Source organism: Myodes glareolus, chromosome X (assembly GCF_982192425.1).
Source record: "Myodes glareolus chromosome X, mMyoGla1.1, whole genome shotgun sequence".
In the NCBI taxonomy this organism is placed as follows: Eukaryota; Metazoa; Chordata; class Mammalia; order Rodentia; family Cricetidae; genus Myodes; species Myodes glareolus.
The window spans coordinates 87,710,119-87,734,673 of record NC_142053.1 but is presented as its reverse complement, the minus strand read 5'-3'; the positions used below and the strand labels follow the sequence as shown (position 1 = coordinate 87,734,673).

At 35.2% G+C, this 24,555-nt stretch overlaps 1 protein-coding gene across 3 annotated transcripts in view; it reads right to left on the bottom strand.

Moving 5' to 3' along the window:
- Positions 1–129: 129 nt before the first annotated feature.
- Positions 130–24,555, bottom strand: part of LOC125389362 (heat shock factor protein 3-like) — a 113,395-nt gene continuing 88,969 nt past the window's right edge. For 2 of the 3 annotated variants that reach the window (XM_085684416.2, XM_085684418.2), the window contains 10 exons: positions 17,997–18,121; positions 13,262–13,337; positions 12,965–13,026; positions 10,899–10,983; positions 10,567–10,697; positions 5,980–6,195; positions 4,762–4,861; positions 4,212–4,292; positions 2,401–2,461; positions 130–1,693 (listed from right to left, as the gene is read on the bottom strand). In XM_085684416.2, the coding sequence (XP_085540542.1) occupies positions 1,392–1,693; positions 2,401–2,461; positions 4,212–4,292; positions 4,762–4,861; positions 5,980–6,195; positions 10,567–10,697; positions 10,899–10,983; positions 12,965–13,026; positions 13,262–13,337; positions 17,997–18,121 (1,239 nt within the window). In that variant the 3' untranslated portion in view covers positions 130–1,391. Of the gene's footprint in view, positions 1,694–2,400; positions 2,462–4,211; positions 4,293–4,761; positions 4,862–5,979; positions 6,196–10,566; positions 10,698–10,898; positions 10,984–12,964; positions 13,027–13,261; positions 13,338–17,996; positions 18,122–21,318; positions 21,385–24,555 lie in introns of all 3 variants that reach the window. The other variant, XM_085684417.2, reaches the window with a different exon arrangement.

Below are 24,555 nucleotides of genomic sequence, written 5' to 3'. Positions count from 1 at the left end.
AATAGTACAGGCATGATTTTGTGCATGTGTGTGACACGTTCTCCTAACTACACATGCATGCATTTTAGAAGTTTCAACCCTTTTGTCACAGGTTCCGGTTTACAGCAAAGAATATGATACCACGGAAAGTATGCTCAGCTCTTTATTGACGTATGCAACAGTACACTAACAAGACAGCAACAGTTCAGCCAGAACTACACGAGACTTGGACTGTCCTCGACACTTTTCAAAACTAAACAAACCATTTTATTTAAAACACACACACACACACGTTTTAAAATTAGACACTGAAAGCAATGAGCTATTTCCCTTTCCTTTTAAAGCTGACTCAATTGTTGTGAGTTTTAACAGATGAACAGAGCATTGGGAAAGTGCCATAGACCGAAGCCTTTACGAACTTGATGTTTTAGCATTCAGGTTACTAACAGAAAACGTTAAATATGCTCCTCAGTGCTTCTTCAAGTAAACATAATCCTAGAGTCTAAGTGCTATGGTGCTCAATGCTTAGGCATGTATGGATGTTAATGTTGAAATAGTTTGTATGAAAACTGCTCCGGCCTTATGTAAAACCACACTATTTTTTGAAACATTATATTCTATCAAATAATTACATACGAGTCAAAGAATACTGATAAAGCTGAAGATGCATTTGGAAATGAGAGACAGAAATAGCTGAGAAATTATTGACTGAATTTTTTACTTTAATTTCTAATAAGTCACTTGCTATTGGGTTCCTTTATGCTTTAAGTAAAAACTGTGCTAAAGTCTGATTTTTGGAGTTCTTCTCCAAAGTTTTAGGTGAGAATCAATGTGTTGACTTTGATTCTCAAAGCAGATGACCAGTAGACAGAAAAATACAATTCTGCTGAAATTTCAACATTCTTTAGGAATCAAAAATTGTGTAAGACTGTAATAAAGAGAATGGCTATAAAATAACCTAACCTGTAAAATCAAGGACTAACATTAGCCATATCATTCTCATTAGCTCAAACACTTGCTTTCATACAAGAGATTTGTTCCAGTAAATCTTGGAATGACTATTTATTCTAAGCAAAGGTTAGCTTCATAAATTTGCTAATTAGAAAAATGCAATAACACTATTACAAATAAGGTATTAGAATATTATTGGCTTAAAATTAAAAACTAACATTTTGTTATTTTAAAATTTGGACATATTCCTTATCTTTTTGTGGTTTGAATTTCATCCCAGTTGTCAAAGCTTGTCTTCATACTGGGAGGTAGCAATTTTAACATATTTTTAAATTACAGAAGATACACGATGAAGCTAGATATATCAGCCAACATCTGTGGAATATTTATTTCCCAGCAGGAAGTGAGATTCATTGAAATTCAAAATAAATTATAATTGAAGATTAAGCTTAATACGCTCTTCAAAAAATATTAGTAACAGGATTGAGAAAGAGAAATGGGAATACATTGGATTCCCCACTGGCTTCCATAGATAACTGGGGAACAACATTTTCAATGGTATTTGCAGTATCTTCTTGTGTAGTGGAAATGTTGAAGGTTATATAGTCATGATCACATAAAGCTGGTAAGACATTAGGTGGGTTCTTCAGATTATCCAAAAGGAGGTCACCAGAATCTTGAAGATTTTCTCCAAAATCACATACTGATGTCCCATCTAATAGTAAAAGCTGAGATTTTTCCATGCCTTGTTCCACATGTTTGTCTGTGGAGAGACAGTGCTTTGTTACATGTGACATAGGAGGAGAAGATTTAAAACAAAGTGTAATTCACAAGCTTTACACTATTACGTGCCTCGTGGAAGACTTATCCCTCTGCTCTTCTCAGCTATATTCAGAACTGGTTATAGTAGCCAAGACAAAGATACTATTTTCTTAAAAGTTACTATCAGTCTTTCCTACTATACCTGTAGACTATCAGATTTTTTTTTGGTAACTCTGTATGGGAAAAGAGATCTAGTTATATTTAAATATGTGTTTGGGATTAAGGAGGCACTAACCACTAGAACAGAAATTTGGTGAACTACACTACCCATAAAATAGAAAACTAATTGTGAATGACTAGGCTTAGTAAACAGTGAAGGAATTCTTTTCTAGAAAAGAACTTGCAGAAGCTTTCAATTTCACATGAGGCACACAAAATTATACTGTGTCTTTTTAATGTTTGGCCATGGGTTTTGTCTTAAAATCAGTTACATATTAATATACTCTCCCTGAAGTTTATAAAGTCAATATCAGAGTTTTTCACATAATCTTATTTAAAATAACTTATGAAATAAGAAAAGTGGTTTATACAAGCATGAACTAGAACTTCCAAATGTTAAATGGCTTGCAGAATGTCATATGGAGAGTCATTTGTGAGCCTGGGTCTAGGGCATACATTTTTGATGATTCTACAAAAACTCTTTGGTACCTTTTTCCCCACTGGCTTCAAGCAGACTTCCTTCTCCTTCGTTTTTCATTAGACTTAGACTCTGTGTACAAAGAGAAAACACTAGAGTCCTTATCAATACGTCATTTTTTTTAGTGATAAAGTTAAATAACTGAGATAAAACCTTTCCCTCAAGGCTGTGACTGTATAACACGTTTTGCAAATGTGAGACCATAATTTCCATTCTCTGCGACCAAAGAAGCTTATTTCTTGAGAGATTAACAAAGGTAAGAAAAGTACATTTTCCATTTATCTTGTTTTCTAAAAGTATAGCTTTCTTTTCTAATTGCTTTTTAGACAGAAGAAAAAAACCAATTCACAGTACATCTAGAGCCAACTATACCATGTAAGTCTATTTTACATTTAACTTGAACTAGTATCTACTAATATTTACTGGACAAGTGAGAAGCAAACACAGTACATACTGTTTTCCAACATACATGTTTGACTATTAGTAATGAGACGCACCAAATATGCCTACTATGTCTGCAAAAAGGAAATAATACTTCTTTCAAGTCATTCCTGTCTAAACAATATAACAAGAATGAATTACAACAAGTTCTAGCCCCATTACTGATCAATGGTAAAAGAATAATGGCCGCAACTACACAGTTTCCCTAATTGGAGAAATCATTCTGAGAGAATAGGGTTTTAGTTTTGTCTTAAAACAGCAGCAGCAATAAGATCTTACTAAACTACGACAAAGACCTTTTAAAGACAGTTGTCTAGGAAGAATTGTATTTTCTTACTATTTGAAGGCAAGCAAGGAAGATTTTCAAAATTTATTTTATTATTTTACACATTTTAATTAATATATAATTATACCACTTACCTCCCTTCAGTCCCTCCAAGCTTCCACCTCTCTAACTCCTTCCATGCACCCACTCTCACTTAGCAAGGAAGAGTTTTGCTTGTTTGTTTTGAGATAGGGTTTCTCTGTGTAATCCTGCCTGTCTAGGAGCTCACTCTGTAAACCAGACTGGCCTTCAACTCACAGAGATGCTTCTTCCTCTACCTTACAAGTGTTCAGATTAGCGGTGTGCACCACCACACCTGACTTAATGAGGCAATTTTCAAAAACTGGCTTTCCTATTTCTTTGTATTTCTCTTTTAATTTCTAGTAGTAACTATACTCATTTCACAACCCAATTAATTCCAGTCAAAATTTGGGATTTTCATGATAAAATCTGGGTAATAATTATAATAGTATCAGTAGTAATTTAGTATTCAGATATTTGATCATGTCAGAGACTAAAATGCAGATTTTCCCTTTGTGAAACATTTTACCTATAATTATAAAGTTATGGCATAAGAGAAAGGGGGTGGCGTTCAATTTCTATCTTTTTAAAAAAAAATTGGTAAAAGATGGATGATAAAGTGATACTAGTGCTAAGTCAGTCTTACTAACTCAATCCTGCCCCTCCGCATTGCTGACATGTCTCTCAATAACTCAACTTTGTCATAAAGAATAATTAAATTTATGGGACAATATATGTAACTTGAAAAGATTCTGTTAAGCAAAATAACCTAATCCCAGAAAGCCAAATGCCACGTGATCTTTGTCTTATGTAGATCCTTACTCTGTTAAATATATATATCATAATAGAAGTAAATATTGGTAAAGGTCAAAAAACTAGAAAGGGGCCTGCTAGGACGGAAAAAGTGGCTTTAAGGGATCAATATGGTGAAGGCAGCAGAACAATGTAGAAGAGGAATACTAGGGGTAAATGGGGTACAGCAATAAAAAGAGACAGAGAGAAATAAAAAGGAATAGAGACAGACATGGATCTTACATTGGTTTCTGCCATGTCATCTATATCGAGTAAATTTTCAGGTTTGTTTGTCATCAGAAGAGCAAACTCATCACAGGATGGCTGAAAAGAAATGAAATCATCTTAATGTAATGATATATTATAAACAAACATCTAAACATAATGTTTATTTATTATAAATAAACATCTGGCTGTCATGGAAAAGGGAGATTTGTACAGCAATGAGAATACCGTGAAAAGAAGGGAAATTTTGAATACATAAAACTACTATAAGCAAAACATCATAATTTTATACCATGGGATACTTCAATGTTTAATATTTTAAGTTATGAGAGAAAGGAAAACATCATCTAAAGACAAATCGTGATGTTGCTATAAGGAAGAGAGACATAATGACTTGAGAAAACCAGGAAAATATGAGATATATTAAATTAGAAAAACCAAGGTAAAAGCACAAGTATTCCTGAGTCCCAGGCCTGTTCTTATCAGTCCTAATTTTCACAATCCATTCTGCTTTTGGAGCAATCAATATAAATGCAAGAAAGTCACAAGTCTGAGTTGATGAGCTTACCTCATTGAAATGATCAAAGTCAAAGTCCACTGTCTTCTCAGATAATAATGAATTTAGCTCTAGCATGTCCTCTTTCGTATGATGCATATGCGCTTCATCACTTTGAGAAACACAGAGAGAGGGAGCAAAGGTGGAGGCAAACCATGATATTCTTAGTTCAAAGAAACAATCTTCGAGAAATCCAGCAGACAATAAATTGAAAAGATTATGCTGGGTTCTCAACTAAGAAATCGTAAACCAATATTACACTTTTCAGTTACCAGCTTTTCTGAGAAATATTTGCATTTCTATAAATTATTATTATCAATATTGCTATTCAACTTGACTTTAAGAGGCTATTAAATTCTTGTAGGCCAATATCACAGGAAGTCTTTGATTCTCCCTATATCTTTCTTAATCTAGTAGATCTTGGACTGAACTCTGATGGCTAAGTCCATCAATGTTAAAACAACTTAAAATAATCATCCCAATCAACACCGTTATTGTCATGGTTAGTTGTGGTTCTGGTGAGACTCAGTGCCCTAAAAGATAATTTTATTGTCTAGAGTTGTTACTTTATGCACATGTCTAAGAGTCTACACTGAAGTTTGGGATCAAACTGAGGAAGCTCTTTTGGGGGTGTGTATGTCAAGGGGAAATTTATATAACAGGTCTACCAAGGACTAAATGTGACTTCTGTTCCTCTGAGATTGGTCAATAAATGAGAACCAGTAATGAAGCAGCACAATAGAAACCGAAGATGATAACACACGCAAATAGACAATCGTAAGCACTGCTGATGAAGGTGAAACAGGCAGACACTCTCAGGACAGAGATGTGCTGACAATGGTGCCTTTGGGGCTCCAATTTCGTAGTATTTTTGCTGAAGCATGCACAGCCTTCAAGTTCCAGGAAATGAAGCCATTTCTCCTTTTTTTTCCTTATAGTTCTGTTGCAAGAAGGAAGTTTCACTCAAATTTAAGAGCTAATATTGGGTACAGAATTGAGTGTTTTACAATAACAATGTTGGGTGTTCGTTTTCATTCCAGAAGAGAAACTTTAAATGCATTATCAGAGTGTATCTGTAATACACGAGAAGCAATGATAATGTCAGGAATTGAGGTACCTCAGGGAAATGTTTCTTTAATCACATCTTGCTTCTCTCAGCATACTATTAAACACTTTTTTTCAAAACCATGTAAATGTACATCTAGATTAAAGATGGAAGACACTGAATACCTGTCAATTATATTGTTACACAGAGTGTCTGATGTATCTTCCACCAAAACTGAATCATGAGAAGAAAGCACTGATTTCAAATTAATATCCTCAGATTCCTGTTCAAAGGATTCGTCAGTTATTTCTTCTTGTAAAAACGGTATGGTCAAATCTAAATGAATGGTCAGTGAATCTTCATTCACAGGTATATCAGGAACTGGAACATTAGGGTCTTTTCTGAAAGACAGTGCAGAAAAATATTAACTCAACATGATTCAAGAGTTCAAATCACATGGGCTATACTTTATCTATTTATATTGCATAAGCAGATTTCAACACTCAGATCAAAGAATTTATATAGTGCAAATATGCTCTCCTTTAATTTCATTTATAAAACATATGAGACAATGCTCAAACATATTGACAATTCAAGTGGTTATTTGGCAATAAAAAATAACTAAACTAGTAATCCTAAATGAAGCATAAATGAACCTTGGAAACATGCTAAGACAAATAAACCAAACACAAAAGATTACTTGTGCTGGGTGGTGTTGGCCCATGCCTTTAATTCCAGCACTCAGGAGGCAGAGACAGGCAGATCTCTGTGAGATCAAGACCAGCCTGGTCTACAGAGCAAGTTCCAGGACAGCCTCTAAAGCTGCAGGAAACCCTGTCTCAAAAAATCAAAAAAATTACTTGTGCAATATTATTGATATGAAGCATCCAAAATAGTCAAGTTTAAATTTTAGAGACACAAAATAAGTCTTTTAAATGGAATGAGAAATCATATTGAGGTAATGAATATACTCTAATAAAGAATTATGATGGAGTATGAACAACCCAGTAATTTCACTATAAATAGCTGAAAAAAGAAATTCAAATGTAGAAATTTTATAATATAACTTATACACACACATATAACTTAGGTCTACTATGCTTCAATTAACCAATCAGTAGATAAGTAAAATGTATATAAAGACAATAGAATATTATTTCTGAATAAATTCTAGCACTAACCTATGCCATTTTAATTTTAATCGAAAAAGAAGTATGGGAACTATTTTCTTGTAATTTAAAAAGGAAATATAAGGGCAAAACAATTCTTTGATTATCATATAACAAGTTATATTTAAACTTATATCAAGGGAAAAATACAAAAGCTACACTGCAAATTAAATTTTCCACTGATTAGTGTATTACTATAGCAGAGGTCAATTTCATCATAGGATTAATGATTTCTTTCCAGTAGAATAATCAGCAGATGGAGAAATAGATCACGGTCAACACTGATATGTAATCACTGATAACAGCCAGTGCTGTTAACCTCTTCTTCCAGAAGACCTGGGTTCAATTCCCAGCACCGTATGTTGGTTCACAAAAGTCTGTAACTACAGTTCTAGGCGACCCAAGGCTTCCTTCTGTTATCACTGGGAACCAGGCACACAATTGGTGCACAGACATGCATGTGGGCAAACACCCATACACATAAATTTTATAAAATTTCTCATATAGAACAACCGATTTGGATTAGTAATCCTACTTTCCATATTTTTCTGAATTGACAATTAGAAAGCTCTCATATATTTGAGCACCTATACATTGAGCCTAAGAAGATAAATTATCAGCTCAACTGTCAGGTAAATTGTATAGTTATAGATATTTGATAGCTTTCTAATTGGCCTCTAAAGGTCATAAAGATTGAGATACACTTACTTTTTTCTTTAGTAATGCTTTTCACTTCACTCTGATTTTGAGATGTGCCTACTGTTAAGAATATTTACCCCATCTCATGTTTATTTGGCAGACATGACATTCACTACCCAAAAGGCTTTAAGATACCTATCTTCCTTCCTTCCTTCCTTCCTTCCTTCCTTCCTTCCTTCCTTCCTTCCTTCCTTCCTTCTCTTCTTCCTTCCTTCCTTTCTTTTTCTTTAATTTATCATCTATCTATCTATCTATCTATCTATCTATCTATCTATCTATCTATCTATCTATCTATCTAATTTCTGTACACTACCCAAAAGGCTTTAAGATATTTATCTATCCATCTATCCATCATTTAACTTTTTCTCTCTTTCTCTCTCTCTCCCTCCCTCCTTCCTTCCTTTCTCTTTCATCTATCTATCTATCCATCTATCTATCTATCCATCTATCTATCTATCTATCTATCTATCTATCTATCTATCTATCTATCTAATTTCTGTTCAAAAATTTAATCCAGGAACTATTGTTCGAAATTCTTTCTCTAAAAATATGACCTTTTCATTATTTTGTCCTTTAAACACATTTCTTAGATACAGGTGACTTAGCAGCTTGCTAATATCTTTTGTATTCCTAGGTCTAGGACACCTATGTTCACAGATATAATGACCTTTGCCCCAAGCATTTTATCCATATCAAAATATTCTACTTCTTGGATTTCTTTTTGATATTGCCTTAAGTTATTTTATAAATATCTGCCTCCAAAAAGGAGCTCACTAGAAGGTTTTTCATTCCATATTCCCCCTTGATAGATATTCTTTTATAACTCTTTTCTTCCTGTGCCAGACTTGCAATGCTCCATCTGGTCTTCCATTTTTCAAAATAGGTATCTTTAAATGTCTAAACAAGGTTAGACATGATGGAGCTTGCTTTTAATCACAGTACTTGGAAGGAAGAAGCAGGCAGATTTCTATGAGTTATAGGCAAGCCTGATGTACACAGTGAATTCCAGGACAGTCAAGGCTACAAAGCTACAAGACTGTGTCAAAAACAAACAAGCAAACAAAAAGTCTAAACTAATGTCTAAGCATTTCCTATTTTAAATGTTTAAACAAACTTTAAGGTCTTCCATCAAAAAACAGTCTTAAAAATAGTATACACAAACCATCATAAATAATCTTATTAAATATTGGTTTAAAAATCTGAACTTTTAACAAAGAACTCATTAAAAAGTACTGTTTATTACATGTAATAAAAAATTCTCCAAGTCATAGTAGCACCACATTTTGTAGGCAACGAAAAGGTATCTGATTGGACTTAAGGCCTGCTCAACAGTAAAGAAATCATGCCTGGAACTGGAAACTTAGCCAAGATTCAGGGGCTAACAAAGTCATGAATCTTAGAGAAGAGCCTCATAAGCACCAGTTTACTGAGACAGCATAATTCTTAACCATATACTAAATACATAATACCTGGAATGTGTATAGTGCTCATCCCCCATCAAAGAAACTTCTCTTTGCAACAGTAGGAGACCATTACAAAAACCTCACAACTCATCAAAATGCAAAGAACAACTGACTGTGGGGTGTTTAACCCCAGTGGATACATTTTCAATACAACTCCTGCAGCTATGGTTCAGGGAACACTGTGAAAGAAGGGGCAGGAAAATAGTAAGAGCCAGAGGACCAGGAACTATTCTGAGAGATTGTTTCTCCTAGAAATGACAGGGAAGCTATACTCATATTACCTCAACAATATGACTATCTAAACAAGATATGAATAGACCATAACCAATAGACTTGTTCACAAAGAAGTAGGAAATCTCACAGGCCCCAGATTAGACAACAGTCACCTAGTGACTTTTGAGAGTTGGGAAGATTAGTTTTCTTCAGGGATGAGCCTGCTAATTCATTATCTAACAGTAAGTGGTCAGACCTGAAACCATATACGTACAAACAACATTAAACAGACTCAGAGGGTTATATTTGCATATTAATGTTATATAAAACATATACAACACATATTTAAGAATATATTAATATAATATACGGATTATATAATATTAATGTTGTATATGTAGCTATATATGAGAAAAAGAGGCCATGAATTTGAGAGTGAGAATGGGAGGGGCTTCAGGGAGAAAAGGGTAAGGGAGGAACAATGCAATTATATTTAAATTGTTAGCATGTATACAATCTCTAAAAACAATTCATTGGGTATTGGTGTATGCATGTGTATGCATGCATGCTTTCCTGTGCATATGAATGTGGTGGGTAGAGGTTAGTATAGGATGTCTTTATCTGTCTCTGCCTTGATTTTTGGGGACAGAGTCTCTCCATTCAACATGGACCTCACTACTTAAACTGTACTGGCTGATCAGTGGGTCTACAAGATCTAGCCCATTTCTGTCCTTCAATACTAGGGTTACGGAATTTTGTCACTATGCTCAGCTTTTATGTGGGTGCTTAGACTTGCACAGCACGCACTTTACCCACTGAACCATCTCCCTAGTTCCTGAAAATCTTAACTTTGTTGCCCTTTTGTTTTAAAACAATATGTGCAAGCTACATTTATTGAACTTGTAATGTGTTCTGAATTATTTTTTTTGTAGTGCTGAGTCACTCAACCTAGGGAATTCTATGTGCTAAGGATTACTTTACCAATGAGCTTTATCTTAACCCCTTTAACTTATCTCTTTTTTATAAATATGTCTATCTATATATCTATATCCTGTTGTGACTATGCTGTTTTGCAGTAATAGTATTTTTGTTGTTTACAAAGAGGAATAAGCATTTAAATGGATTCAAGTATTACTATATAGTAAATATATACAAATGAATAATATATTGCTAATGTATCACCAGTATAATGTTTCATTGCCAATATATTGCCTACAAATTTGCTTACCCATCATTTTCACTTGGCTGGTCTACTGATGAAGTTAAGTTTTCGGATTCTTTCAACATTGGTAAGACTCTGTCAAGAAGACTTTTATATTTGTCGTCAATAAGTTCATAACCATCTTTTAATATCTCCATCTAAATCGAAAGATTAGAGAAAATGAGAATTGGCTATGCTCCTTTTATACATCTAGTGTTTCTTGGATTGTAATTGATGCAATTCCCATTCAAACTATTTAACAATTATATAAAAAAATAGGAACTAGAAATAGAAAATGTACTAATAGCGAATGTTTGCTTTAACCCATCCACCGCCACCATTTTACTTCAGCATCTTACAGCTTCTTTCTTCTTGTCATCTGGAATATGAAAGTACTGATGATGCCATTCAGAATCTGAAACTCCAGATATGGATGATAGGGACCTGCAATGAGACCCACAAGTTTAATGTCTTAAGCTATATTAATGTTGCAATGGCCAGCCAACTTTAGTCATCCTTTGAAATAGTGATTCCCGTTAGAAATTAGTGCTATAGGTTTTAGATCAAAGGTAAAGGGCACTGCACATTTAAGGGAGAGGTCATTTGGAATTATATCCCTGTATGTTAGCCATCTTTCAAAAATGTTTAAATCTTTTAGTACATCATGTAATGTAAAATTAAAGCAAAGAGTAAAAGCTCCTTGAATTATACCTGATTCTAGAGCTGGGGAAGACAAAAGACAGATAGAGCCTGGGACATTTTAGTGTGTTCAAAGTAAATATTAACTGTAACAATGCCAGGATATATTTATTAATGGATCTATTTTAGTAAAGATTAAAATCCTTCAGATAAATTATGAATATATTATTATATACTGAAATTAATGAATATAATCAGGAAAAAGAAAATATTCTTTCTCAAACAGAATGCAAACTAAATATGAAGAATTATGCAGCCATAAAACAATCACAATGTACTACAATAGCAATAGTATTATAGATTTAATTAGAAACCTTCAAGTAGAGACTTCAGCACCACTGTCAGCCACTCAGTGAGGTGAGAGTGCAAGCTGAGACTTCCGTCCTTGTGGCAGAGCTTCACTCAGCCCTCAGTCTTCCTTATTTAATTAACATTGAGGGCAATACAACAGGCCAGCTTGGTCCTTCACAACTCATATCTTGTATTCCTTCCACCCACCCATTGCTTTGTACACTTGCCTCCTTCTTTTCCCTCTCCTAAAGATCATAGCCTAGCTGGGTTTACAAGGCCCGAAGGGCTCAACCTCCTGGGAAATGAGACTGTTACACATCATTTGAGTGCATATTTATATATTTTTTACTTCATCTTTAACCTAAACTCCCATACCCTTCCTTTTTCATTCTTTTTCTTCTTTTATTTCCCTTTCTGTACACTTTCCACTCTTCTATTTTCTGAATAGCAACCTAATGCTAACACTAGTCCCAGTGTGGTTTCTTGCTTGTTTTCATTTCTACTCATATTCGCAATACAATAACTATTACTTTATCAGGGCTATAAGTATTCATTTGCTTCCTAAAACAATTGATTTTCAAGAGGAAATGACTGAGTGTTTTGTAGTCAACAGGTATTCTAATTTCATAGTGGTTGTTGGTGTTTTGAATATGAACGGCTCCCATGGACTCATATGTTTTGAATGCTCAACCCATAGAAAGTGGCACTACTAGGAGGTGTGGCCTTGTTGGAGGAAATGTGTCACCGTGGAGGCAGGCTTTGAGGTCTTATCTGATCAAGGTACATACAGTGTGGCGAACAGTTTTTCCTTCTGCTGCCTGGGGATCAAGATGTAAAACTCTCAGCTCCTATTCTGGCACCAAGTCTGCCTGCATATTGTCATGTCCCACAATAATGATAATGGACTATTTGAAATTATAAGCTAGCCCCAATTAAATGGTTTTCCTTTATAAGTGTTGTTCATAGTCAGTGTGTCACTTCACAACAATAAAATCATAACTAAGACAGTGGGTTTACTGCTGAATAATGATAAGGTTTGCTTTTCTTTTTTCTTTTTTTTCAAATTTATATAATTTATTTTCATCACATTCATCTCTTTTTCCAACCCGCCTTAACAATTATGTCACTTTTACCCGAATAGGTATTACTGGCCTCATAGGCCAGTAGTGTAGCATGCAGGATCTACGTCTGAGTAAGCACTGATTACCACCATACCCACCACTCCTTCCTAGCAACCTGCAGAGCACCTTCCACTACTTCAAATTCTAGCCAGCAGAATGAAGCTTCCAGATCATATCCAGCTTGGTTCTCCACATATTGCAACAAAATCATGGTTCCTCTTGCGGCAATACTCTATCCATACACTATGACTTGGTTAGAACTAAGCAAGACAATAAAAGAGCCTTTGAAGAACAATTGGGGTTAGCGAACTCACCTTTTCCTCTTTTTTAGGACTGTATGATTTCCATTCATCAAATCCAAGATAAAATAGAGTACCTAAAAATAGCAGACTATTTTAATTCTGACGCCATTCTCAACATTTAGGGAAATCAACAACAACACAGAAAGGCTGTGAGAGGTCCTAGAATGTACCACCAAAACTTGGCATAATCATTTGGTTTTCATATGACTTTATATTGTAAATAGTTTATATTTATGTACGCAGTGCCATAAAATAACAATAATTCCCAGAAAATCAAAACAAAGACTCCTAAAAAAAACTAACTTATACCTGTGTTAACAGCTGCTGTTGCTCACAGTACTTCTTTCTTAGGTTTGTCATTTCCAGATGTAGGTTTGAATAGTCCCTGAAACATAAATAGATGACAGAAATGAAGAAAGATATTAGTGGCCCTTAAAAACTTGAAAATATCCAAAAATAGAATGAGTTATCTAAACTAAGAGTATTCATTATGTTCTTCACAAAATCATATCCGTATTGTTCTAGTGGAATATTACTGCCTTTTACTTTAAAGTCACCATCTTTACTAGTTCAGTATGTCACACGAATTTTAGAGCAATGAGTTTTTAGCGGTGGTGGTAATAACTTGGAGCATTGCACATTCTAGGAAATACTTTTACCACTGAGTTGCATCCCCAACCCCATACATTTGTATTTTTTAAGACTCAGATGAACTTGCTATTTTGGACTTCAGTGATGAATGGAATGACAGATGTCATGCTTAGATTTCTCACAGTCCTACCTTAATGCTTTTCTAGACTCAAGCAAACAAAGAAATAAATTCCTTATTAATTAACTTCAACCACTGGAAGAGAAAAAGATTCCACAGAAGTGTATGAGAACAAATAAATCTTCAGGTTAGGAGTTTTACACCAAACTATCACATTTAAGACTTCTGTTAAGTAATACAAGAGACACATGCTACAGATTGCATTTATAATACTGAATTAGTTTTTATATACAATTTTTCATTGAGTTTTGTGTTTTAAGAATAAACAGCAATACAGACAAAGTTTAAAGTGCTGACAGGTATGCTCCCTCTGGTACTTTTCAATTATTAGAGAGGAACTGCTTGAAGTGCACAATATTTGAACATATCTAATTATCTGTTGATCTTTGACATTTTGACTGGGAAAAGCCAGTCTATCTGAGAGCCTGCTGTGAGATTTTTGTCTCCTAGTAACATGAGAGGCTACTCCCATAAAGTCTCACCAACATGACTGTCCAAATAATGTCAGTTTTATATAGACTAAATAGGATATATTTAGCATATATGCATTTAATAACAATTAATTTAAAAAGAGTGAGGATGGATATATGGGACTGTTTGCAGAGAGAAAAGGGGAGGGAGACATGTAATTAAATTATAATTTCAAGAATAAAAAGTGGCAACACTAGTAAGAGGAGCAGGCAGATAAATGGGCCCTGTGATGGCTTTTTAGAATTAGTTATTTTTTCTTTCATTCAGCATATAGATTCTTACATCTTCAGTTTTTATTGTGGCACCTAAATTCTTCCATGAATTACTTCTAAATATGATATAAAATATAGAACTTCACAATGGGAAAATATCACAAATATTTGCTTAGAAAGAACTTCATAAGGCTACTTTTTCACTATTTAGGAGTAGTGTTTTGACTTGTTTGCATATAAGCCAGCCAGAACTAACTGGAACATTATCACCCATATGATATATACATATGCAATGGTTAGCATTCAACAACAGACTGACATTCAAAATTAACACGGACTGGCCCATGTTCAATTTCAATGAAAATCTTGGTTTCTTTTCAATGTTGATGAAAAATGCTTCTGTTGACTCCATTCCTACTTTCCTTTTTCTGTTTCTGTATATGAAAAGCTTAATTTGTTAAGTCAGAAAAAGTAGAATCATAAAATTTAAGATTCATTTGCATGTTACAGAAAAATGTTCAAAAAATTCTATTTTAATTTGAATACTGGCAAAAGGAAAGATTGGTAGGATTAGCATAATAAAAATGGCAATATTGTCAAAAGCAATATACAGAGCTAATTCAATCCTTATCAAAATCCCAACAAAATTCTTCACAGACCTCTAAAGTACAATACTCAACTTCATATGAAAAAACAAAGAGTCCAGGATATCCAAAACAATCCAGTACAATAATGGAACGGCCAGAGGCATCACCATCCCTCACTTCCAGCTCTATTATAGAGTGATAGCAATAAAAACAACTTAAAAACAGGCATGTGGATCAATGGAATCTAAATGAAGACCCAGACATAAATCTGCACAACCATGAATGCCTGATTTTTGACAAGGAAGCCAAAACTGTACAGTGGGAAAAAAGAAAGCATCTTCAACAAATGGTGCTGGCATAACTGAATGTCTACATGTAAAAGATTGCAATTAGATCCATATCTATTGTCATGCTCAAAATCCAAGGCCAAGTGCATCAAATAATTCAACATAGATCCAGTTACATTGAACCTGATAGAAGAGAAAGTGGGAAGTAGTCTTGAATGTATTGACACAGGAGACCACTTCCTAAATTCAACATCAGTACCACAGACACTGAGAAAAACAACCAATAAAATAGGACCTCTTGAAACTGAAAAGCTTCTGTAAGGCAAAGAAAATGGTAAATAAAATGAAACAAAAATAGTAAATAAAACAGAATGGGAAAAGATCTTCACCAACCCCACATCTGACAGAGGGTTGATCCCCAACACATATAAAAAACTAAAGAAACTAGACATCAAAATATCAAATAATCCAATTTAAAAATGGGGTGCAAAACTAAACAGAGAATTCTCAACAGAAGACTCTCAAATGGCCGAAAAATATTTAAGGACTTGCTCAACATCCTTAGCCACCATGGAAATACAAATAGAAATGACTCTGAGATATCATCTTACACCTATAAGAATGGCTAAGATAAAAAAAAAACACTGAGGACAGCTTATGTTAGAGAGGTTTGGAGTCAGGGGAACGCTCCTCCACTGCTTGTGGGACTTCAAACTTGTATAGCTACTTTGGAAATCGGTATGGTGATTTCTCAGAAAACTGGGAATCAATCTACCTCAAGACCCAGCATTACCAGTCTTGGGCATATACCCAAAGGCCACTCAATCACACACAAGGACACCTGTTCAACTATGTTCACAGCTGCATTATTCATAATAGCCAAAACCCAGAAACAACCTAGATGTCTCTCAACCAGAGAATGGATAAAGAAAACATGATACATTTACACAATGGAGTATTATTGAGCTTTAAAAAGCAATGAGATCATAAAATTGGTAAACAAATGGTTACTGAGTGAGGTAACCCAGACTCAGAAACAAAACCCAAGTATTTACTTACTCCTAAGTGGATATTTGATGTAAAGTAAAAGATAATCAGGATACAATCCATAGCACCAGAGAAACTAGGTGACAAGGAAGACCCTAAGAAGGACACATGGGTTTCCCTGGGAAAGTAGATGAGATCTCCTGGGTAAACTCGGATGGGAGGTAGAGAGAAGAGAACATGAGAGATCAGGATGGTCGAACTTGAGGAAGGACAGAGAAGGAGAGCAATGAAAGAGATATCTTGATAGAGGGAGCCATCATGGGGTTAGGAAGAAACCTGGTGCTAGGGAAATTCCCAGGAATCCACAAGGATGACCCCAGCTGAGACTCCTAGTAATAGTGGAGAGGGTGCCTGACCTGGCCTTCCCCTGTAATCAGATTGGTGACTACCTTAATTGTCATCATAGAACCTTCATCCAGTAACTGATGGGACCAAATGCAGAGATCCATAGCCAAACATCAGGCTCAGTTCTGGGAGTCCAGTCGAAAAAGAGGGAGGAGGGATTATATTCTCAAGGGTGGTCAAGATCAAGTGGTCAATCCACAGAGATCGTCCACTGGAGCTCATGGGAACTCACAAGCTCTATACCTGTAGCTGTGGAGCCTGCATGGGAATGAACTAGGCCCTCCGCAAGTGGGTGGCAATTGTGTAGCTTGATCTGTTTGTGGGGCTCCTGGCAATGGGACTAGGGTCTATCCCTGATGCATGAACTGGTTCTTTGGAACCCATTACCTATGGTAGGATGCGTTGTTCACACTTGATACAGGGGGAGGGGCTTGGTCCTTGCTCAACTTATATATGAGGCTTTGTTAGCTCCCCATTGGAGGCCTTACTCTTTCCGAGGAGTGGATGGGGTGGTTTGGGAGGATATGGGGTGGAGGAGAGGGAGGGGGAACTGTAATTGGTAAGTAAAATGAACAAAAAAATTTAAAATAAATATAAAAGAAAATTAGGCCCCAAAAGTACAAAAACTTGATTCACTAGAAATCCCAATATGGAAAAGAAAAATAAATATCTTCAGTAAAAACTGAATATTGATAATATTTGCTAAAAATGTCCACATATATCTCCTTTAAGATAAATAATGAATCGCAGTATTTCCTCAAAAGTATTATTGTATAAATATCTAGCTAGTTAAAGTTTGCCTTATAATATTACTGCCTGGGTTAAAGTCTTACTGTTAGAGATATTTCATGGTGTCTTATGGACTCTGATTCCTTATAAAACACTGAAGAAGATTATAAAGAATTTATTTGGTAGGTCAAACTAAGGGGGAAAAGACTGAATGAAGAATCAGTAAATACACTGGGCATGTACATCAGAGTACTTAAATACACACTTTATACATTTAGTAACCTTTTATCATTTTCTTTCTCAGTTAAAATGGAAATTTCTATATACCTTAGCACTCACATTTCTGTTGTTGTCTTCTACCCTGGTAATTTTCCTTCTGATTTGTACAGTGGTGTGCTAGGCAATCACAGTTATAGTTGAGCTACCAGCTCATCAATAGCAATTCAAGAATTAAATACTTTGATCTAGTGTTGTGCTTTAACTTAAAAGACATCACACTAAAAAGTTCCATATAAAATAAGAGTGGAGTTTCCCAACTTTGAAGTAATCAAACTTAAAACCCTGGAAGCAGGCCCGAGAAAACAGATTAACACCCACTGTTTCATTTGTGAGTATCTGGCATCCATGTCGCTCTGCGCGTTTCTAAGCTCTTGCATTTCAGTCAGAATTTTCTGAAATTCATCAGAGTAGAGGTTGGCATCGTCAATTTTTATTGTTGGCCCCTAAAGTGGGAACAGTACAGTCAGGCTGGTTAAAAATTTGGCAAACTATTAGCTATCCATTATGAGCACTAATGAGAGAGAGAGAAAAACATGACTAATGGAAAAAATTACATCTGCTTCTGCAAATGTACCTTGATTACAGTGCTACCCTATGCATGCTTCATGTTATAGTTACTGTGTACGTTATTATGCTTCCACGAACTTGAATGCTCCTGGAAGATTAGGAAACTGGAGAGGTTGACTTCTCAGTCCACAATACTTGCTGCTTTTGTGGATTATTCTGTAACGCAAGTCTCAGGGGATATAACACCCTCTTCTGGCTTCTGCGAGAACTACATGCTCATAGTAGTAGACATTGAGGCAAAATACCCACACATATAAAAGTTAAATAAGAAATGAAAATATTTAATTTCTGACTATACTTCTTCCTGATCTCAAGAACAATACCTTACACATAGAATACTTCCAATAAACCCAGAATATACATATATATACACACATGTGCTTGTATGTATTATATAATACACACATTACATACACAGACATCTATAACACCTTAACTCTGAGGGCTAGGAAGGGATCATAAGTTCGAGGCTGAACATGTCTCAGTCACCTCCACCAAAAGAAAAAGAAAAGAAAAATGAAAACTCTAGTTGAGTATGGCAGTATTTCTATCCCTAACAAAATGATAATACCTTACAAAGACAGAAAAAATAGAATTTATTAAGTACTGTAACATAACCAAATGTGGTATATATCATTATATGTGACTTCAACAATATATTACATTCTGTCATACATATATCTCAATTTGCTTAGAGTGGAACTCTGAACCTTTCTCTCCTTTTCCTGTTGTGAGTGATTATAAAAATAATAAGTCATTAGTTTTATCTTATAAATAATATACAATGGGGTTAGCTCTCAGAAATAATCCATAGCAGACTACAGATCCATTTTTGGTCTGTTGAGTTGTGAGCATATTACACTATGTTTTTTAATGAAATGAAATACCATACTATGGTTATACAACTTAATACATAATAATGCCTATAATAATGCGAAAATTAATTTTGCAGGTGGTGCTTGGAACAGCTTTAATGATTTGACTGTGTATTATTTCCAAAGGTTTAAGTGCATTATCACCAGAGTTAATAGAACTTTTAAAAGTTTTATTCATTCACAATCTCACAGTATGGACATAATGAAAGCTTATTAAAGCTTTTTAATACAGATGAGAGAAGCAATACAAGATAAAAAATTAACAAAATAAAACATTATCAATTATTCTAAATTAAATTAAATAATTTAATATTTAAATTAATTTTAATTTAATAAAATTAATAATTTAAATTAAATAATTAATAATAATTTAATTATTCTAAATTAAATTATTCTAAATTAAATTAAATCCATCACTACAAATAGGAACTAGAGGTTCCTGGTCCCTCAAAGTAAAACTTCAAAACTGTAAATAGAAAATTCTACCTTGTTTTACCTGCTGGAAATGTGTCAGAAGAATAAGTTGATCTGTGAAACACTGTTCTATAATTAACAGGCTGGAGAGAAATTGGATACTTAAACTTAAAATGATAGCCATGAGAAACAATATGTAGTAAACTGAAAATTAGTAGTATAGATATATTCATCAGGATAAACTGCCATCAGACATACTCTATCCAGTAACTGATGGAAGCAGAGGCAGAGATTCACAGACAAGCACTAAGCTGAGCTCTGAGAGTCTTCTGGAAGAAAGGGAGGAGGGATTGTATGAGCCAGGGGCATCAGGATTGGGGTACCCACAGAGAATGCTGACCTGAGCTCAGGGAAGCTCAAGGACGCTGGACTAACAGGGATCCTGCATGGGACTGACCTAGGCCCTTTGCAGGTGTGTGACAATCCTGTAGCTTGGTCTCTGAGGCTTCTAACAGTGAGAACAGGACCTCTCCATGGCTCTTAGCTGGATTTTGGTAACCTGTTCCCATACTGGATTACCTTGCCCTGCCTCAGTCCTGCCCCAGCTTGATGTGCCATGCTTTGTGCAAACTCATGGGAGGTCTGCACCTTTCTGAAAGGAGATGGAGGAGCAGAGGATGAGGAGGGGGTAGATGGGACATGAGGAGGGAGGGGAAGCTAACTGTTACAAAAAAAATGAAAAAATGTTATTTAAATAAAATTAAAAAGAAAAAAGAAGGAACAATTATATTATCAATGAGCCAGTTCTCTCTTTTGATTCTGTGATGAAAAACAAATTGCCTACCACCTGGATAGCTCATAAACTAGGTATCTCCTCTTCAGACAGTACGTATCTTCTCTTTGATAGTCACCAAACTAATGGAATAAAAGCTACCAAGCCACTGCTGCAAAACTTCTTTTTTCAATCATAAAAATTAAAATAAAAAGATGATATCCCTTTTACATATTATTACTTTCAATAACTAATGAGATATGAGAATCATTGTTCCCCCATGTAGAAGTTTTAATCTCAAATTAAACACTCTTCAGGTCATATGTCTTAAAATTATTCTTAATTAGACCAAGAAGATTAAGTGCTCAGTAGAATCAGCAATGTCTGAACATAACTCCCTTTTCAATGGATTGAAAAATGACTCCGTGAAGCATTGTTTTCCATTCTCTAGGTCCTAGAATAGAAACTGTCATTACAAAATCACCATGACTAAATTGAGAGCAGTTCAATTCTGTATAAGAAAAAACAAAATTTGATCTACTTTCCTTTTAAATTAAAACTATTTTACATACCAACCACAGTCTCCCCCACCACTTCTCCTTCTTTCCCTCCTCCACCTCCTTTCTATCCACCCCCAATCCAGGCCTCAGAAGGGTTAAGGGCCTCCCAAGGAGAGTCAACAAAGTCTGGCACCTTGAGGCAGGACCAAGCTTCTCCGGACTGCATCAAGACTGAGTAAGGCATTCCACCATAGGGAATGGGTTCCAAAAGCCAGGTCATGGGCCAGGGACAGATCCTGGTCCCACTGCTAGGAACTCCACAAATAGATGAAACCATACAACTGTCAGTGACATGTGGAGGGCCTAGGTAGGTCCCATGTAGGTTCCCTAGCTGTTGATTTAAAGTCACCGAGCTCCCACTATCTCGGGTCAGCTCTCTGTGAGTTTCCCTATCATCATCTTGAACCCCTTTGCTCATATAATCCCTCCTCTCTCTCTTCGATTGTACTTACGGAGTTCGGCCTGTTGCTTGCCTGTGGATCTCTGCATCTGCTTCCATCAGTTACTGGATGAAGGTTCTATGATGACAATTAGGGTAGTCACAAATCTGATTACAGGAGAAGGCCGGTTCAGGCACCCTCTCCATTCTTGTTAGAAGTTTTAGCTGGGGTCATCCTTGTGGATTCCTGGGAGTTTACCTGGCACCAGGTTTCTCCCTAACTCCATAATTGACCCCTCTATCAAAATATCTCTTTCATTGCTCTCCCCCTCGTTCTCTTGCCCAACTAGACCAAGGTGTTTTTATTACAATAGCTCTATAGTAGAACTTAAAGTCTGAGATGATGATCCTTTATTACACACACACACACACACACACACACACACACACACACACACATATATATATATATATATATAGTAGGATTGTTTGGGCTATTCTTTTTTCATATGAAATTGAGTATTGTACTTTTGAGGTCTGTGAAGAATTTTGTTGGGATTTTGATAGGCATTGCATTGAATCTGTAGATTGTTTTTGGTAAGATTGCCATCTTTACTATGTCAATTCTATCTACTCTAAATCATGGGAGATCTTTTCATTTTCTGATATCTTCTTTGATTTCTTTCTTCAAAGACTTAAGGTACTTAAAGTCTTTCACTAGTTTGGTTAGAGTTACCCCAAGGTATTTTATATTATTTGTGGTTATTGTAAAGGGCATTGTTTCTCTGATTTCTTTCTCAGCCCATTTATCATTTGTATATAGGAGAGCTACTGTTTTTTTGTTTGTTTGTTTTGCTTTTAAGTTAACTCTGCATCTTGCCACATCACTGAAGGTTTTTTTATCAGTTGTAGGAATTCCGTGGTAGAATTTTTGGGGTCCCTTATGTATACTATCATATTATCAGCAAATAATGAAAGTGTGACTTCTTCATTTCCAATTTGTATCCCCCTGATCTCCTTTTCTTGTCTCATTGCTCTAGCTAGAACTTCAAGCATTATATTGAACAGAAATGAAGAGAGTGAACAGCCTTGTCTTGTTCCTTATTTTAATTTGATGTTGGCTGTCAGCTTGCTATATATTGCCTTTATTATGTTTAGGTATGTTCCTTGTACCCCTTATCTCTCCAAGATCTTTACAATTAAGGGGTGTTGAATTTTGTCAAAGGCCTTTTCAGCATCTAATGAGATGACCATGTTTTTTTTTCTTTCAGTTTGCTTATATGGTGAATTACATTGATAGATTTTCATATGTTTAACCATCCCTGCATCTCTGGGATGAATACTACTTGATTGTGGTGGATGATTTTTCTGATGTGTTTTTGGATTTGGTTTGCCAGTATTCATTGCGTATTTTTGCACCGTGTTCATGAGGGAGATTGGTCTGTAGTTCTCTTTCTTAGTTGCACCTTTGTGTGGTTTGGGTATCAGGGTAACTCTAGCCTTGTAAAAAGTGTTTGACAATGTCCCTCTGTTTCTATTGTGTGGAACAATTTGAGGAGCATTGGTATTAGTTCTTCTTTGAATTTCTGGTAGAATTCTGCATTGAAACCATGTGGCTCTGAGCTTTTTTGTTGTTGTTGTTATTGTTGGGAAAGTTTTGATGACTGCTTCTATTTCCTTAGAGGTTATAGGTTTCTTTAAATTGTTTATCTATTCTTGATTTAATTTTGATATGTGGTACCAATCCAGAAAATTGTTCATTTCCTTTAAATTTTCCAATTCTGTGGAGTACAGGTTTTTGAAGTATGGCCTGATGATTCTCTGGACACACAGTGTAAATGGGTTTACAGTCTGAGAGGAAGTAGTGGTGCTGAATTTGGTCTAAGAAAATTCTTCCAGATAATAGGGAAACACCTTCGAGTCAGAAATAAGCAAGGCAGAATCTAAATTGGAGCCAAAGTTTGCCATTGAAAGGTATAGGCCCTAAGCTGCTCACCAGATAATGGGAGCAATCTTCCCCCCAGAGATGAGTCCATTATTAGTAACATGACAGCTGAGAACTACTCAGAAATATGACCAGCATCTGAGTTTCCACCAGTGAAGCACTCCCCACTGACCAGAATAACCTGATCTCCAGGAGGAAAGCATAGAGTCAATAACAAGACGGCCAGTCTAAGTCAGATTTGTGGGAACCAAGCAACAACAGGCTAGATAGAACGCATCCATCCTCTCCACTCCACATTTATCGCCATCCATATTATCTCTCTCACATTACCTTCCCTAGTCTTTCTTTTTACAATTTCGTTTCCCAAAGAACATAGGTTGGCAAGGTTTGCATATATCTCCTTCTTCAATTAACCTTCAATATTTTCTCCTCCCCCTACTCCTTGTTCCTTTGTATATATTTTCTTCTCCCTTTTTCTCAAACTAATAGCAAACACTATTGCTCTCACCCTGCATTCTTTCTGTTGCTGTAACTGTTACTATTTGTTTATTTTTCTTCCTACTCATATCAAAAGCAACTAAAATATTTGTACACAAACTAATATCTGTGTTCCTTTAACTCCTAAATTGATTGTTGAATAAAAACAAATAAATTTCTATTGGGTAAATACCGGACTGCTATTGAGAGCCTATTCTTTGACAGTGATTTTTTTCAGACAATATTGTAACTGCAGGGGAATACTATGGATCAAATCTGGTGTCCTCATTAGCTGTATTGCAGATGAAAACAATACCTCAACCCTATAACAACATAGCTTCATTTGTAAAAACCAAAGAATTCCCCTGAAATAATGAGAGTGATTCAAAATTAATGAGTTAATCATATTGAAATTTAAAAATAAATTCAGCCAAGTGCTAAACTCCAGATATACAGGACCCAATAGAAAGCCATAATTTGAAAAATCAAAAAAAGCAATAGTAGTCCTCCAAAAATCACTAATTCTATAAAACTAGTCTCCAGTAAGTATTAGTTACATGAAATTTTAGTTAGGTGACTCTAGAATATAAAATTAAGGAAGACAAATAAACTGAAGGAATTCTAAGAACTCACACAAAAAATTCAAGGAGGTAACAAATATAAAAATAACAAATATAAAAAGCAAATATTACATATCAAAGAAGGATCCAAACAAGGCAACATTGAAGAAAAACCAAACTAAAATATTGGAAAAATGCAAACGAAATGAAAATGTCTGTAGAATGTTTTAAGGGCAGGATACAACACTTGTGCTTGAATTTATAATGGGGGAATCAGAATATTCCAGAAAGGCCTCATATAAATTAACCTAAAAGTATGGCTGGTACA